The 17,739-nt window shown below is 43.2% G+C and overlaps 1 protein-coding gene across 3 annotated transcripts in view; it reads left to right on the plus strand.

Annotated features, from left to right (window-relative positions):
* The window catches only part of CADM1 (cell adhesion molecule 1), a 319,010-nt gene that overhangs the window by 261,302 nt on the left and 39,969 nt on the right, over window positions 1–17,739 (plus strand). For all 3 annotated transcript variants that reach the window (XM_045797823.2, XM_045797824.2, XM_045797826.2), the window contains exons 4-6: window positions 84–221; window positions 2,296–2,454; window positions 15,589–15,688. In XM_045797823.2, the coding sequence (XP_045653779.2) occupies window positions 84–221; window positions 2,296–2,454; window positions 15,589–15,688 (397 nt within the window). The remainder of the gene's footprint in view (window positions 1–83; window positions 222–2,295; window positions 2,455–15,588; window positions 15,689–17,739) is intronic.

Raw genomic sequence — 17,739 nt, forward strand, 5'->3', positions numbered from 1 at the left:
TTGTCTCCTCCGTTTGGTAGCAGTGAGAGTTTCTAATGAAAAGAAGGCTACGTGCGGAAATGGATTCTGTGTTTAATTTGTAGTCCCACCGCGCAACTTGATGATCGATATCCAGAAAGACACCGCGGTGGAAGGCGAGGAGATTGAAGTCAACTGCACCGCCATGGCCAGCAAACCAGCCACGACCATCAGGTGGTTCAAAGGGAACAAGGAGCTAAAAGGTGAGGTGCAGCCTGCCCTGTCCGGCATTAGTGGGCGGGCCCCTGACTCCAGCAGGGGCACAGCTTGGGGGAAATTAAAGATGAATGCCAAACATGCCCCTAAACCAAAAATATCCACTTAGATAGGGCTCCTGATCCATTACTAAACGCTCGTGAAGCCAGAGCGTAAAGGCATTTCATCGAATCTAATGCATGTCCTCTGCCTGTGGTTTGAGGGTTTGTGGTGATAGGTGTTGCTAGATTTTTACTCCGGTGCTCAGAAAGAGCTAGAACTCTTCAGACCAGGAAGAACCACTGTTGGAGGTGTCCCCCGAACTCCGGGTGTCTGTGTTGTCCCTCAGTTCTCATTCACCTTGTGACCTAGAGTGGGTCAGCACCCCAAATTCTCATGTTAGACATTAAAAAAAAAAAGTTACCAGTCTTGATGGTGAATTCCAAGTCATTCTAACACGGATTACTGCACTTTCAGCTGGCTGACTCTGTGCATTCCTGTAGGGGCAGGTGTGTTAAGTGCGGGAAGGATTGTATCCTAATTGTGGATTTGCGGGCACCCCCCCCCCCTTTCTCTTAGAATCTGTAACTCACATGCACGTGTCACTAACCCGCTCTTTTGCAAAGTTTGCAGTTAGTGATGGCGGTGCAGGCCACTCCTTTAATGCTGTTCCCCATCCTCTCTCCCTAGGCCTAGGCCGCCCCAGGTTTGATTCCTGTACCCTCAGATTTCTGCCCCCTTAGCCAGCGCCTTGGCCACAGCCTATCCCCTGGTTGACCCTCCTGTGTCAGTCATCCTGAGTTAAAACTTGTGTGTCGGCCTTCCTACCCCTTTCTTCCCAGGGCTGCCTTGCAAGTAGTACCCAGGGTTCAAACAGCTCTGGTCATTTGACAGAAACGCCAGCTGCGTTTAGCCATTTCTGCTAAAATGGGGATATTAATATTACAGATTGTATGGAATTCTTAGGCAGATGAAATGAGTGAATGTTTGTAAAGCAAGCAGCTGGTATCTGGGCCAAGGTAAGTGCTTGGTGTGTGCTTGTTGAATAAATCAAGAGTGCCAGGAAGAAAAGAATAAGGCCTTTTAGAAAGGGGATATAAAAATCTATATCTAGAAACAGATAAATCTATATATAACAGCTTAAGTTTCAAAAAGCTTGCTCTGTTTTAATCTCCTATATCCTAGGTATGGTTTTGGAAGGAAGGAGTTTCTCATTTCCCCTCTGCTTTTCTAAGTGAATTGAGCCATTAAATGCGTACCGATAAGTACAAAACATTAAAAGAAAGTTAATGGTGCGCCATGGCCCGGGGAGTGCTGAGTTCAGGAAAGGGGCCGCCTTGGCCTATTCATCCCATCCGGAAGCCTCCTCCCTTCTTTTCTGGGTGTTCTTGGATGTGTCTCCCATCTGGCCCAAAGCCTCTATCTTACTTTGCTCTACCCACTGCCACTGTTTTGTTGTTTTTTTTTTTTTTTGCTTTTTTGTTTTTTTTTTTTTTTTGTGGTCTCCAAAAGTCTCAGAGTTTAAACATTTCAATTACAATTTCAATTATGTAAATCCATTTAGTTACTTTCCCTCTTAATTGTTGCTGATGGGGGTGGGCAGAGGGGGTTGTTTATATCTCTATGCCTGATTGAATTACTTCGGGGATTTGGATGATGTCCTGGAATTCTTAAACCACATGACAGCCTACTAGATGTTTCAAGTTCAGATGGTGGTAGGGGTGAAAAGCACTTCTCTTTTCCTCCTCCAGAATGCCATAAGCAGTCAGATGGCAAAGTGGTTCAACTTTCAGCTGCCTTTTTGTGGGAGGTTTTAAGATAGAAGACAACATATGTAATATATTTAAATCAAAATAGTATCTATTATGTGGAGTAGAAATACATCTTACATACTCTCCTGCAAGGTTGGAAAGTAGAAAACTATCATTTTCACCGTTACCTACCCACAGCTTACCCTTATCCTGAGTTACTTCCATCGTCTTGATTAGAGTAGCAACGTTGAGGCGGGGAGAGGAGCCTATGGAACCAGGGTGATAGGAATTCACACAACTCTGATTTCTTGGTATATTCCGTGTCCCCCAGGCAAATCAGAGGTGGAGGAGTGGTCAGACATGTACACCGTGACCAGTCAGCTGATGCTGAAGGTGCACAAGGAGGATGACGGGGTGCCGGTGATCTGTCAGGTGGAGCACCCAGCTGTCACCGGAAACTTGCAGACCCAGCGGTACCTTGAAGTACAGTGTGAGTACCTGTGTTGGTCCGTTCGGGCTGCTCTGACACAGTAGCACTGAGTGAGTAGCTCATAAGCAACAGTCATTTATTCCTCGCCATTCTGGAGGCTAGGAAGTCCAAGATCAAGGCGCACCAGCATGCTTATGTTCTAGAGAAAGCCCTCCCTCGTCCTGGTTCATGTCCTCTCAGGGCGGAAGGAGCTGGAGATCTCCAGAGCTGCTCTCACAAAGGCACTAATCCCATTCCTGAGGACTCCACCCTCACAACCTGAGCACCTCCCAAAGGCCCCGCCTTCTGATAGCATCCCAATGGGCATTGGGATTTCAACATGGGAATTGGGGGAGCAAGGGACACACTCGTTCAAATCATAGCAGTACCTGAGCGTGTTATCCTGAGGGCATGGCGTCGCAGTTGCTTAAAACACTTCAGAAGCCATTTGTTGAATACATATGATAGAGTTTGTATCTTGTTGTCTTAGTAGTAAAATAATCAAAGGATTATTTTACTGAAACACTGCCATACTACAGAGTGCCAATGAGGATTTTCAAAATACTACATTTAACCCAAATGTAAAACTTTAAAATGATTCCAATCTGTTCTATCACATGACTTAATTAATTGCATTTTATGAATGTTGACTATAATCATTTCTATGTTAGCTTCACAACCAAGGGTAGTTCCTTCCACTTTCTTAGCCCCAGCAGAAGTGCTGAATATTTTTTATAGAGGGGCTTTTATTCCCATTCTCCATCAGCATTTTGTTTTAAATTGCATGTTCTCTTCCATTTTTAGCTGAAAGTATAGCAGTGAGTTTAAAAGTGGAACTCTTTGAGATTGGTGCCACAATCTCAGTGGTTTCATCAGTAACAGCTAGATGGTGGGGAGTGAGGTTGTCTCCTCACTGTGCCCAGTGAACTAAAGACACTCTCCTTATTTCTTCTATGGACTCTTCTGCTTGCCAAAATGTTTTCTGCACAAAACTATCCTTGTGGCAGAGTTGTGGCCAGGTAGTCAACTTCTCACTTTTTTACCAGAGCTTCTGTAACCAAGCCTCTGAAGGATTGCAGGTGATATTTGAGTGTGCATAGTGGGAATGGTGTAAGAGTTTCGTTGGAAAGGCAACCACCAGGGGTCTGATAAAGGCAAAGCATTACCATCGTTAATTCTTCTGTTAATTTCCTGGGGCTGCCATAACGAATTACCACAGACTTCATGGCTTAACACGACAGATTTATTCACTCATAGTTCTGGAGGACAGAATACTAAAATTGAGGTGTTAGCAGGGCCACACTCACTCAAAAGGCTCTAGGAGAAGAGCTTTCCTTGCCTTTCCTGGCTTCTGGGGACCCCAGATACTCCTTGGTTTGTGGCCGTATCTTTCTAGTCTCTTGCTTTGTCTTAACACGGCCTTCTCCTCTTCTCCGTGTGTCTCTTAAAAGGACACTTGTTGTTGGAGTTAGTGCCCACCCAGGTAGTCCAGAATGGTCTCCTCTCAAGATCCTGAACTTGATTACATCTGCAAAGACTTCTCTTTCTGAAGAAGGCCATATTCGCAGGTTCTGGGGCTAAGAAGTGAGCATGTCTTTTGAGGGCCACCGTTCAGCCCACTACAATCTCTGTCACGTGTATACATTGACTGAGCAAAACAGGGGCCAGGGAAAGGTGTAAAAAGTGGCTTCTAATCGCTTCTCCACCTTGTGGTAAAAAGTTGCTTCTAAGGCACTAATCCCATTCTAGCCTTTTCTTACTCTGTGAGTTTGGCTCAATTTAACATTACATAATGCAGGTTTTTCTTGTTAATTCATTTCATCTCCATCATTATGTAGCTTCATTATGGGCATCATGCTTATAATTTTCATATCACTAAAACTATTGTGGTGTAATGTCCCTATAATGGGAAAACAGAAATGATCAGATATTATCTAAATTGGCAGATAGTAGATTTCTTGTGACTTTGTTAATATGTAATTCATTTAAGCAAACTTAATATCCATTAACTTTCCTTGTAGGGGCCCATTAGCTTTAATAATACATTAACTCCTTTGTGAAACCTGAGTAGACATTCACCCAGTCCCCACCCCTAAACTCTTGCAGTATCCCCAGAGTATATTCCAAATAGAATATAGCCCCACCCACCTATGAAATTACACTCACTCCCAAATGCAAAATTTTTAAAGCACTATGCCTCCTACCTCTTGGAAGACTTGATAATGATCTTTATAAGCCTTGTCTTCCATATTCTGTAGACTCAAGAGAGATTTGTCCTTCTAAGAACAAGGAATAAAGTTCCATATCTGAATCCATTTGACTTCAGTCTTAGAGCACTGCTAGCCGTCAACTACAGGGAAGTAACCAGTGCCTTCCAAAAACATAGACACATCTATTGATCATTTTTACTCTAACGTGGCACTGTTGCAGGGTTCTTGTCTCACAGAGCTGAAGAATGAATCTCGCGGGCAATAGGGTGAAGGAAGTGAAAGTTTCTTAAGGGAATATGAGAACAGAAAGGAAAGCTCTCTAGAGTGAGAGGGGTCTCTGACGGGGAACTTGGTAAATATCTCATCTATAACATTTAGGACAAACAAGGTGGATTTGTAAATATTATGAAAATATCTATATTTAGAACAAACAAGGTAGATTTGTTATATTTCCTTCTTTCTGGTTAATATCTTGTCTAATATGTCTCCACATCTGGGGTTTCTGTGAGCCTGGTTACAGAGCCCCCTTCCTGTCGCTCCCTGCCTACCCTCACCTGTCCCTTACTCAGCACCTTTTTATGGGAGATTATTGTTTTTTGGTTTTGTTTTTTATCTAAAGTGAGCCACACAGGCATTTTCTTCTCGATACCTCATTTTTCAGAATGTATGTAAAGAGAAAGTCTTTTTACATAAAAGAAGGTTAAGAGTCACCAACCATTATTTTAATCTGAATGGGAATTGAGAGTCATCTTTGGCATCTTAAATAAGACTCAGTGCTCAAGAAAGTCACCTGGCAGAGCGCCTGGGTGGCTCAGTTGGTTAAGCATCTGCCTTTGGCTCAGGTCATGATCCCAGGGTCCTAGGATTAAGCCCCACATTGGGCTCCCTGCTTAGCAGGGCGTCTGCTTCTCCCCTCTGCGCCTCCTCCCACTCGTTCTCTCAATCTCTCTCTCTCAAATAAATAAATAAAATGTTAAAAAAAAATGATGATTCCCTACCCTCCATTCCTGGAGCACTACGAACGACTTGGCGGAGTCGGCTAGGAATTCCTTAAGTAGCTCCTCCAGACACGACTGGAATCGTCTCCCTCATTTCCTGCCAGCTTTACTCTCCTCAACACCAGCAGCTGTGCAATAACAAAAAAGCCCCCTGCCTCCAATGCCTAGGGTGCTCAGACTCTGGGCGCTAAGGCTTTGTTGGTCCTTGGCCATTGTCAGTGGTTCAGCTCCATCCCTCTCATGGCCCTCTCTCTGCAGACAAGCAGCACGGCGTCTTGATGGCAATGAGAAGAGATACTTAAATCCATGAGATTCAGCAGCCAGTCTGCATGGATGTGGAATCATTTTGGATACTCTGTGAGGACTACTGGACCCTCATTTTGTAATTGGCCCAAACCCTTAGCATCAGCAGTTCTTAACCTTCTTAAAAACTCCTTTAAAAATCCCATAGACCTGGAGAAAATGAACAAAATCACGTATCCATTACACTTTGCTTCCAGTTTAAGGAGTCTGTTTATCCTACAGAGTTACCCTAACTTCATTTATTTGAGGATCAGTTTTCCTGTATCCACAGGTGGTCTATACTCTTACCTCATTTAGAGCTTGTCTTTAAGTCACTGTATTGCTTTTCCCTAACAAAGACCTGTGAAAAAATATCAAATTAGGAATTTTATTTTGCTATGTGAGTTATGTTTAATAAACATCAAAATAAATACATAACTATTAATGTCCTTTGCTACCTAAAAAGATTTTTTAGTATCATTTATAAGCATTAGGTTATATCAACAAGAAATACTAAACTGGCCCATGGACCTCAGATTAAGAGCAGTTCTTCTCTGGGTAGATAAGACTACCTTGGGGGAACTCTAACCTGTTGGAATTGGTATTCATTATACTCACTTGGTTCAATCCTGGCCCATTTTGCTACGTGAAGCCTTCTGGAAACCATTTTCTACCTCATCTAAGACCTATGGCTATTAACCAGCATATGAACAGGGTAACCTGACAGACAATGGATTTGAGTTCTGTATAAACTATGTTCTTTTAAGAAGATACCTTTTAAAAAGGAAATAACAAAGACCTACATTGTATATCGTTAAACGGCTTACCTTTAAAAAGTCGGGGAAAAGAGGAGTGGCAGAACGGAGAGCTACCATATTGTGTAGCAGACAAGGCTTGAGCTACAACTTGGAATTGCTTTTGTCTTGTGGATTTAAGTCCTAATTAATTGAACACAGAATTTTGCAGTGTTTGTTTGTTAGGACCCTTATTTGTGGTACCAGGAGAAATTGTTGTGCCCAATTATGTGAAAAATCAGCCAGATGTGTATGCTGTCATACTTTTAATAATCTTTAAGTTCGTGGTGAGTACAGATATTAATTGTGTAGTATGCATTGAAGTGATTAACATCAATGTAATTTATCATCTGGAGATTTCTGAACATAAATAAATGAGTTGTTTTGTTCAGCAAGGTGTTGACCCCTTCAGAATTAGTGAATTAAAGCCCCCCCCCTTTTTTATTATAAATATGAAAGGCACCACAATCAGCCAAGTGTTCAGTTATTTGATTTTCTGGGGCATTAGCCGCTCTTGTTTGTGACATTTCCCTGTTGGGTGCTCGTTTGCAAGCTCATTAATAAGGTTTTCTCATAGGAACGTTGCTGGGAATGAAGAACATACAGTAGGGCTCTTAGTTGTCTGGCTTTCATTGTGAGAGTCCGCAAGGCTACGGCAGCAGCAGCACACAGCTCAATGTTTAAAACAGAAAATAATTACGCGCAGAAGCTGGAATTCAAAGATCGCCTGCCTTAGATGTTAGGCAGAGAACAGTTTTGCCTTTTAATGTTCTGAGCTATATAACCCTAAATTCCTTCTGTGCATTTTTTTTTTTCTTCTGCATGCCTGTGTACGTGGCCGTTGCTCAAATTTACAACACGGTTGATGATAACGGAGCGTGGTCCAATTGTAGCACGGTTACTGGAGGTTCAGATCTGAAGGAACGTACTCTTGTCAAATAAAAGCCTGTTTAAAGGAGAACAGTTCACTGTCTAAGCGTTAAAAGAAAACTGTTTAAATAGCATCAAGGTGGCAACACATAGCGACGTAAGCTGGGATTTCAAAGAAGAGCTGTGACCCTCAGTATGAAATTCAGATCGCTGTGCAAAGTGGGCAGACCTCACTCTGGACTGAGGTGAATCCCCAGCTCTTGAATGGGTGCCGTGTGTCTTTCGCTTTCCCCCATCACAGCCTTGCTCTTTGAAATGGTTTGCAAAAATCCTCATCTTGTGAGGGTTTTGGGCGCGTGCATATTTGTTTAAAAAGAGAGAGAAAGAGAAATTGAGATGAGTTTTGAAAGGGAGAATGAAAACAAAGACTCTAGAAATGGATGTTTGAATACCTTCCCTCCTCCGATTATCATCTGATGGTTAATTGTTTTCGTAGGCATCATTTGCAAAATGAGTTTTATTGACTCCGTATGGGCAGATATTTTGTAAATCCATTTTCCTGTTCATCCAGGGTCCGGAGAAGACTGGATTTCTCCTTTCATTCCCTCATTTGGGGGAAAATTGGGCATTGATGGGATGATCAAAACCTGTTCTCTCTCTGTGCCAAAATAAATGTTTCTCTGGTATCGACAGTGCCCTGCAGTGAAGGAGGGATAAAAACCTGGAAATAGGAATGTCTGTCCCTGCGTGGAGTGGAAGATAACACATGGTTTCCCAGAGCGGGTCCTGTATCCATCCTCCCCCCGTCATCTCTGTTCCCAGATTGTATTCCTCAAAGCACAATAGCTGGGGTTCCCCGATTTGGCCTGTTTCTTTCTGATCTCCTGTCTCGTCTTTGAACAGAATCTGTTCTTCCTCCCACTCTCCCTTCCTTTTATTTTTTTAAAGCAATGAATTGAGTTTCGGCGAAGTTATTTCGGTATTTGTTATTCCTCACGGAGACCCCTTGATTCCAACGAATGTCGAAGCTGTCATTTGTTGTGTGATCACAGAGCAGGGGCGGGCCCACAGTCCCGATATCATTAACTCGGGGGCTTGTTCTGGAGTGTTCTGTAGCACCCACGGGGACAGGAGATAGAGGAACCCGTATTCAAAAAGCAAAGAGTAAGTGTCGGGCCAAGTCTGTTGTGAGCAGGACTGGAATGACGTGACCGGTCGAAGAAGAGAAAGCCACCACCTCTGCCTTCTGAGGGCACCCTCGGTAGACGGAGGCCTCTGACTAAGGATGTTCTGTCCACCTCTCGCTGTCTGACTTATTGTATTTGCGGAAGCTGTGTCTCTGTGGCTGTGGACATTGAGCATTTCCACTGTGAAACTAGTCTTCTAATGGTTTTTAACTCAAGGGCACATTTCAATTCTGTGGAAGGTTAAATGGTTGTGAAGTTAAAATCTGAAAATCGAAAACGAGTGGTCAGACAACATCCTTTATGATTTCCCCTAAGATCCCACCTTGGAGATACACCAGAAATGCTAAATAAATGTGTAGTGAAAGGGAAGCATGTAAATCAGAACACCTGGGCTGAACCTTAAATTTGGGGAGCTGGATTGACCTTCCAGAAGAATAATACCATTATATTTTGTGCTAAGGGCTATTGAAGTGATTCAACAGGGAGGCCCTGAGACTGAGGTAACTCATGCCTTGGGTAGCCTACGGGAGCAAACGAAAACCTCAGCCCAAATCCCCAGGCTCCCAAGAAAATGAAACTGAAGCCACCACCAATCAGGAACAGCCAACTAGGCTTTCCCCAAATAAGGCAACTGCTTCATCCACAGCCAATCACATAATGGCCCTTGCTGTGCTTCCCTGTCTTCTCCTAAAAACCTTTCCCCTAGCTCCTGTGGCTGGAGCATTTTCAATGTGGTGTTGCCCTGCTTGAATCAATGCATGCTCAGATAAACTCTCAAGAATGTTAATGTGCCCAGTTTATCTTAAAACAAGGTTAAGACATATTCATGGTCTGACTTTGTGTGTGTGTGTGTGTGTCAGTAGCAGAGCTTGGAGTAGGGGTCCATGCCCTGGTATCTCTCCAGTTTCTCATACATTCATTCGCTCGGTAAACAAGTATTGAGCGCCTACTGCATTTGCCGGGCACCGGCCCTGTGCTGGGAACCGGATACAAAAGACCCAAAACTTTTCTTTTTACAGAGCTGATTTTCCTATGAAGAAAATCATGCTGTAAGGCTTTTCCTGTCCAGCATTCACTCTCAAATTTTAAAGATTTCTCAAAGATAGGGAGGAGTGCTATATGAATGTGCCACCCGTTTCAAAAGCACTGGAAACAACTTTTTGCCGCAACATCACAGAATAAAATTTTGATTCTGTTGGGTAAACAGTAATTTCAGTATCCGCAGAACTATTTGGAAGTTGCAACAGGCAGGAACTGCATTCCGCTGGAGTGATGTGGCACATGCTTGTTGGTCCCACATCTCCCACCATGTTTGACTCCTCCCACTCCTAACAGCGCCGTCCTCCTCATTGCAGTGCTCAGATTCATACAGCAGATGTAACAGCAGGAGGTCCTTCACCTGGCAAACAAACAAAATAAATGGCAGTGAGAATTATTCATGAATGTTTTATGACATTAGAAAGCAAACCTTTTGCAAGATGTGAAACTCCTGTGAAGGCTCGGTGTGACTGTTCTCAAACCAGACCCAATCACCTCCTGCTAGCGGACACTATCTTCCTTCAGTGCAAAGCTGGCCTCTCCCGCCAATCCAGGCAGCCGTATCGTAGGAGCCGATTCTTGCCTCGAGCTCCAAAAACCCCTAATACTCACCAGATCTTAGGTTAATCTTTGCATCGTCGTGCTCCTCCAAACTGCGGTAATCCTCCGTGATTGACAAAGACTCTTGAGTTGATGCTTCCCCACCTGAATGCGCAGGCGCTGACCCATACTTCTCCCAGCCATTCCGATACGTCTGGGCACTTGCTGCCCTTGAGTTCTCTCTGGTAGAGGCCCTGAGACCATTAGTATTTGCTCCACAGGCTTCCAGTCCTGCTGTAACGGATATTCGGAAATTGGAAGAAATCTAAATAACGGCCATGAAGAGCCGGTGTCCCTAATGCAGTTGCAGGAGCAAATTTGCACCCAAGCCCTGGGCCTGGTTGCAGTTAGTGCATCAGAGGACATTGGATGCCCACATTCCCTGATTTTAGAAGTTCTTGGCGGGGGGGGCGGTTTCAGGAGACCCTGGGGTAATAAGTCTAGTACTGGGATATCAGGCATCCTCCTCGTGCCTCAGCTCTACTCCTGTCGGGTACATGGGAAGGATGACATCCCAGGCAAAAGGAAACTGCAAAGTACCCTTTTGTTTATTTTTTTTTAATAAATAATTTAAAAAACCTTCTTCGTTAGTGTTGTGATCTAGAGAGAAGGAGGCGATGACTTTTCATTTACATAGGAAAGTGAATACAGGTTACAGAGTCTCGAGCTTCATCTTCCGGAAAGATCATAGAACCTGGTGCAAGGTCAGACTGGCATGAAATCAATTGTAATCTGCCAGCAAGCCGTTCTAACCTCTTTAAGAGTTTCCTTTTATATATATTTTTTTTCCCTTTGTAGAGAGAGCAAAGTACATTTAAAGAAAGTCTCATCAAATTGGAATGTCTTTCTAATATTATTTTTTTAATTGGTTGCTCCTGCAGGGTGACCCAAAGCCTCCTGGCATTTAACCCTCTGCACGACTTTGACTAATGAACGAATTTTGTCTGCTATAAGAGTCTTGCTAAATGTCTTTTATAGGGTTTTTAAAAAATGACAGTGTATTATGAAAACCTCAGATCCCTCGACCTAATTGATTGGCTGTTGGTGATGCCATCTCTATAACTGTAATGTTCCATAAGTGCACAGACCTAACTATTTTTCTTATTTTTATATAGCAGTTCCATTTTATAATGACATTAAGCCATTCTGAGCAATACATTTCTGGGTAGTTATTGCACTTGGGTAGAAAGTGTCATCTGGCTTGTAGCCTTGTGCCTTACGACACCAACCGAGGCGTAAAATGATCACCCAGAAAATGTACTGGGCCTTACCTCATTACTTAAAAATAAATCTTGGAGTCTGGGTCTGTCTCAGAAAAGCTTTGGTGGGTTATAACATTTGATTTATGAATATAATTAAAATATAAATGATGAGCTTTGGGCTATTCAGTCAGCCATCTGGATTGTGCAGGATTTTGACAAACTCACATTGTAGTCAGGATCTTCCTGGGAAAATTTAACCTCCCTGAGTTCTAGAGGCGCCAGTGGAATCCCAGGGTGTCTGGTCCACCTGTTGAGCATACCTGAGTTCCTCTTTCAGGGCAAAGGAAGGGGATGGATCTTGGCGCACAGACTGCCTGTGTGAGTCGTAGGCTGAGCACGAAGATGGTTCAGCTACCCCAGAGCCAGATCATACGTGGATAAATGCTGCCTGTGTCAACACACGAGGACATTTTTCTGTATAATACAAACAAGATTAATGTTTACCTTTTCTGCCAGCTATTAAGGTAACTGTGGCAGCTGTGCCCATAAGGAGATGGTAGATGTTTCTCCAGGAACCTGAGGAGTAAATTGGGAAAATCCATTATCAAAATTGAAGGTGCATTTTCTATGGCTTTGTAGGATTCTTTTTTTTTTTTAATATAAGTTCCAGGTACAGCAGATCCTTAGCTTGTTCTTCTAATTTCTGTGAGTAATTGGCATCTGGGAAACAGCCATTAGTAACATAGGAAAGTGTTTAACTAGAAGTCTGTGGTACTGAAGGCAAGAGTGGATTAGATTTTCAACACTCTTTTTATTATTAATGGAAGTTGAGCATGTAAAACCCTTAGTGCGCGGTGCTGAAAAATATACCCTCTCTGTGTGCTAGTAAATTACACAAGGGGGAAAAAAACAAAAAAAAAAAAAAACAAAAAACAAAAAAACCTTCCACATAGGCCAGCAGGCATCCTGCTTCTCCTTAATTAATGGGCGGAAGTCAGCAGAGCATGGAAAATGTAGTCCTTCCGTGGATCAGAGATTAACCTATAAGCAAATGTTACATTTCAGCCCAGATTTTCGGCTTTAAATTTAGCCTCGCCCGGAAGGCTTCCTAGGTAAAAATGACAGAGGTTTCCTGACCAGGAACCCTGTTATGTGCTGCTGCTTCTGGATGTGAAATACAAGGGAGCGGGTCTTTGGCTGTCAGTGTTCTCAGTAACATAACCTCCCATTGCTTGCTTTACTTACTTACTAATTTATTTTATTTTTTTGATTTTATCTTATTTATTTATCTATTTTTTTAACCGTTCTCTTTAACTTTATTTTTTAACTTTTTATTATGAACATTTTCAAACATACACTAAAGCAGCATACTGATCAGTAGTGACCACCCTGCACCCATGACTCAGCTTTACCTCCCCTTTCCTGAGACTCCTTCCCTCAGACATCCCCAAAACACCCCGCCCATCTGCTTATCCCAGCCCTCTGGCCACTCCCCAGAGTCTCTGTAATTCCCTCTTTCTCCACCTTCCTGAGGCCTTGCTGGTGCTGTGTTCTTACATGCTCTCCTTGCTGTTGCAAGAACTCAGCCCATTAGCCTCTCCGCTTGGCTTGTGGATGGCTGTCTTGTCCCTTTGTCTTTATGTGGTCATTCCTCTGAGTGTGTCTGTGTCCAATTTGCTCTTCTCATAAGGACACCAGTCCTATTGGATTAGGACCCCCTTCAGTGACGTCATTTTACAGAACCTCATCCGTGACCCTTCTCCCACTAGCACAATGGCATGAAACAAGCAATCCCCAAATGCTTAAGAGTGCTGGCTAGGACATCACAGACTCGCACTGAATCCCACCTCTGCCACCAACCAGTAGTGTGACTTGTGCAAGTCACTCAGTATTTCCAGGAATCAGTTGCCTTTTCTGTAAAGTGAGAATCAGATGAGGTAACACACGTGCAGGGTTTGGGAGAGTTTTATGAGGTTATGTATAGAAATCACGTAATACTAGCTGTCTCTCTCCTCTGGTTGAATGAGAACTTCACAAAAGTGGGGAGGAGTTCTAATTCTCTTTATATTTCTAGTGCCTAAAACAGTGCCTGTATTTATTTATTTCTATCTTGTGTTTGTAATGAACTTCAGCAGCCAGCTCTGTGTTTATGTGTTACACCACCAAGTAGAGTAAACTCGCCTATGTCACCCAGTGGTTGTATTTAGTGTAAGCTGTAGCCTGGAGCTCTCCAAGGAGGGTGTCCAAGAGCTCTTCTACCAGCAAGCCAGTCCTCATTCAAGGTCATCATGTTTATCCTGTCTGTTTCTGCCTCTCTTTAGTGACCAGGTTCCCAACCCAGTTACCAGTACCTGGACACCTCCACGCCATTTTGCTCTCGAACGTTCCCTTTGCCAGCAAGTCCAAGAATAGAACCATGTTACTTTGCAAGGGTCCGCTGGGGCTTTCAGGCCTGTTAACTTATGCCCTCTGGCAAGTGGCTTAGCTTCTCAGAAAGGGTTACCCGTTCACAGTGTGCAGTGCACACTGGTGTACAAGAAGGCACTCTTACAAAGTTTTGAATGCGTGTGGTTTTCAGAGACAGAAAGATCTGTGATGGGAGCGAGACTGTACCAACGTGTCTGGAAAGCAGCCAACCCCAGAGAGGATTCCCTCGTGCCGCTTATTTTAGCCGAGTACGTGTTGAGATTGGTTGAGCCCTGCCATATTTCTGATTTCCCTCTCAGTCCATAGGATGAATGTTAATGAGCTAAGCACTGCTTGTAAAAGGCCAAGGGGCTGTTGTTTAGGTGGTGTGATTGTCTGAGAAAGTAAAGTTACGGAAATTGTTTTGACCTTTCAGCCAAGTGATGTCTTGCCCTCTCGCATTTATTACTCTTGGGTACGTTTCCAAAAATACACATTTACAGAGCCACAGCATTAAATGAGAAAACTGATTTAGGGATTAATAGCTTGTTAGTTCAGCATAGAAAAAAAAAGTGTCCCCATTCCATTCAGGTTTTATTTGTAAATGTATCTGTATGTGTTTCTAAATTAATCCCAATCCCTTCTGGTTCCCTCCCTAAACCCCACACCTCCTGTCATTCATCCCTTGGACCCAAACCCCCACAAACTCCAACATGGGTTTTAAGTAGCCAGTAGATATAAGAACACCTGTGTCACTTAGCTAAGTACTTGACTGCCTTCGGAAGCTATACTTGGTTTTAATTATGGATTGCCACTGGGAAATGTAGTTTTGAACTAGAAAGCCCAACATTCACAGGGCTGCCTGTTGTTAAGTTATCTCCATGACCTTAGACTGGCTACTTCATTCTCTGGGTACCAGTGTTCTGATCCCTCAAACTGGGCTTATCCTACTACCAATGACAGTGCCTACCGTAGCAGGCCCTCAGTATCTGCTTCCTTCCTTCTCCTGTGTATACATTGAGACATCAAAGAGTTTCGTTGGGACCACCAGAACCTCCCATTTCTTTATTCTTAAAGCCATTTGAATGGAATTCAGAAGGTTTGCCTTTCCCATTTGAAATCAAGAGCCTGGAAGGGGCAAACTTATTAACATGCATTGTCACAACATATTGTCGCATAGTAATATATGATATATGATAAAATGTATCAATTCTGAGCACCACAAATATCTGTGGCTTCACCTCAGCATGAAGGCAAATGAGTTTCCTTTAGCTTGAGTGAGTTTGGAGATAAACTTCAATGTAACAAAATGTCTTTCACAGGAAATGTTTGATGTGGCGCAGTTGGCTTATGCATCTCTTATCTGTTCGCGGTTCACTCCTTGGAGTTATTAGTCAATTTAATTTGAGCAAATGCCAGGATTACTAACTAATTAGGAGGATGTTAGTGAAGGCATGAGGATGGGGAGAGAGCGAGTGCTGGTGATATGGGGTTTGTGGCAGCATGCAAGTCTGATTTTTGCCCGATACCATTTGCTAAACATTATGCTTTGTGTTGTTGTCACACAGATAAGCCTCAAGTGCATATTCAGATGACTTACCCTCTACAAGGCCTAACCCGGGAAGGGGATGCGCTCGAGTTGACATGTGAAGCCATCGGGAAGCCCCAGTAAGTTCTGAAGGCCAAGGTTGGAAGAGGGTCATGAACAGTAAATGTCACAACACGGAGATGTGCGTTCACAAGTCACCAGCCTGTCACCTGTCTCCTGCCGTAAAGGATGGAAGATTTTTAAAGAAATAAGGAATATTCAGTGTAAAGGGGAATAAATACCTATGGTTGGCTCTTAATAGTCAGGATTGGGAGGAAAATGAAATGCCAGCTAAGATTGAAATCTCAGCTAATTCTATTTTATTATCATCAACATGATTGTCAGTACTATCTTCTCTCACAAAAAATAATCCTAATAAATTTTTAGTATGCCCACAATCTAATGATAAATCTGCTACCTTCTGTGTTAATGTCTGAGCTGCTGGAAAGATGGTTTTCAGACTTAAATTAAGCCGCTGTGATTAGGGCCAGCCGTTGGAAAATGAATTTGCCCTACCTTTAATTTTGCTTCTCCTTCCCTCAAAGAAAAGTGACTCCTAGAAGTATTTCTGTTAGTAAGGAATGGTCCCAGAGCTTTTCTCAAGGAATGTGTGCATGCCATTGCAAAAGAGAAAGACCCTACTGATGCTCTTATTATATGGAAAAGTCCAAGGCAGCTGCTTCCCTGCTGAATGAATGAAAGTGAACTAGGGAAACTGCCATATATCATCACTAATAGGACAAAAAAGCCACCTAGTGGGGCCGCTTTAGATGTCCATCCAGTTTTGTTTGGGGAGAGGAGAGAATCTCCTCTTTCTAGGAGAGTGAAGATTATATTTAACTGTTTCTTATGGAAAAAACAATCCACGGACTCCTAAGATGGAACAAGTCAATGTCGAGATTATAAGCCCTCAAACTTTGGGTGGTCCCCAACAAAACCAAACAAAACAGCATTGAGCTCCCCCTGCTGTCCCTGTAGCATGATTTTTTTTTCCCCTCGGAGTTTTATTAACCAGCTTCAGTATCGGAGTTTTCATGCTCTAAACATCTTCAGGAAGCTTTCCCGAAATCTCTGGAAAGCACTGTCCCCGTTACAGCTACGGCGTGATCTCTGACAAGAGACCGGGCAGCCAGACGGAGTGGGGCTGCCGTCTGCGCGCTCCCGCATCAGCGCTCCCTGCGTCGGGCTTGCCTCTCTACGGACTGGAACCTGCCTCTGTCCGTCCTCCCCCTGTGCAGCTTTACAGATGACCTTTAGGAAGTAGGAGGTGGTCTTGGCTCTGTCTGGCTTTTCCTCTGGTGTTTCCAAGTTACTTGGTTTGCTACACTTCGAGCTTTGGCGGAGCGATCTTTTTCTCCCTCGGACATGGCAAAAGATGCAGGTCTTTCTTCCTGTAAGCTGTTTGGGTTATGCCCTGGTTACTGGTTTAAGTTGCCTAAAAAAAAAAAAAAAAAAATCCAGTGGAGAAAAATAAATTCTCCCAGGCCTCTCGCCACTCGTAATACCTATATTCAGCCATATTAACCACATTTACAGTATATGGCTTTGCTAACCTATATTTTGTTTCTGTGGGTTTTTTCCCCCTGAAGAAGGTACTGTGTTCAATTGAATGTGCCACGGGGACAGTAAATTACATGTTTCCTTCAGGACATTTATGCCAGAGAGGGTATTTGTTTGTTCCTCTCTGATCAGAACGGGTGTGTGGTCGTGTGAGCAAGCACGCGTTACTCTGCTGCCATCCCTTCTAGCATATTACCTATTTATTTTCTCAAGAAATTGCATACAATAAAAATGGTAATTTAACTTGCCATTAAATGTTGTGAATATTCTCAGCACTTACCCCCACTGATTGTTTCAGCTGTCAAACAGCAGGACATTAGATCTGATTGCCAGGCAGACCCATTTGCCATTGCCTGCAAGGAGCCCATATGCAGGACTAATTTTTAAATAATTTACTGGGTTGTGATGACAAACCCATGTGTAATTAAAGAAAAATTGTAACTTCACATCCCATTTGAAAATTGGAATGCTACTCGACAGGGCTAACTTGGGTGTTCGCTCATCATTAAACATTGGGTCTTTGGTCCTGTCGCCACTCCTGGAGGTAGCCGTGGGGACCGACAGGAAGTTA

Source organism: Ursus americanus, chromosome 16, assembly GCF_024610735.1.
Source record: "Ursus americanus isolate L20-20 chromosome 16, mUrsAme1.1.p, whole genome shotgun sequence".
NCBI lineage: Eukaryota > Metazoa > Chordata > Mammalia > Carnivora > Ursidae > Ursus > Ursus americanus.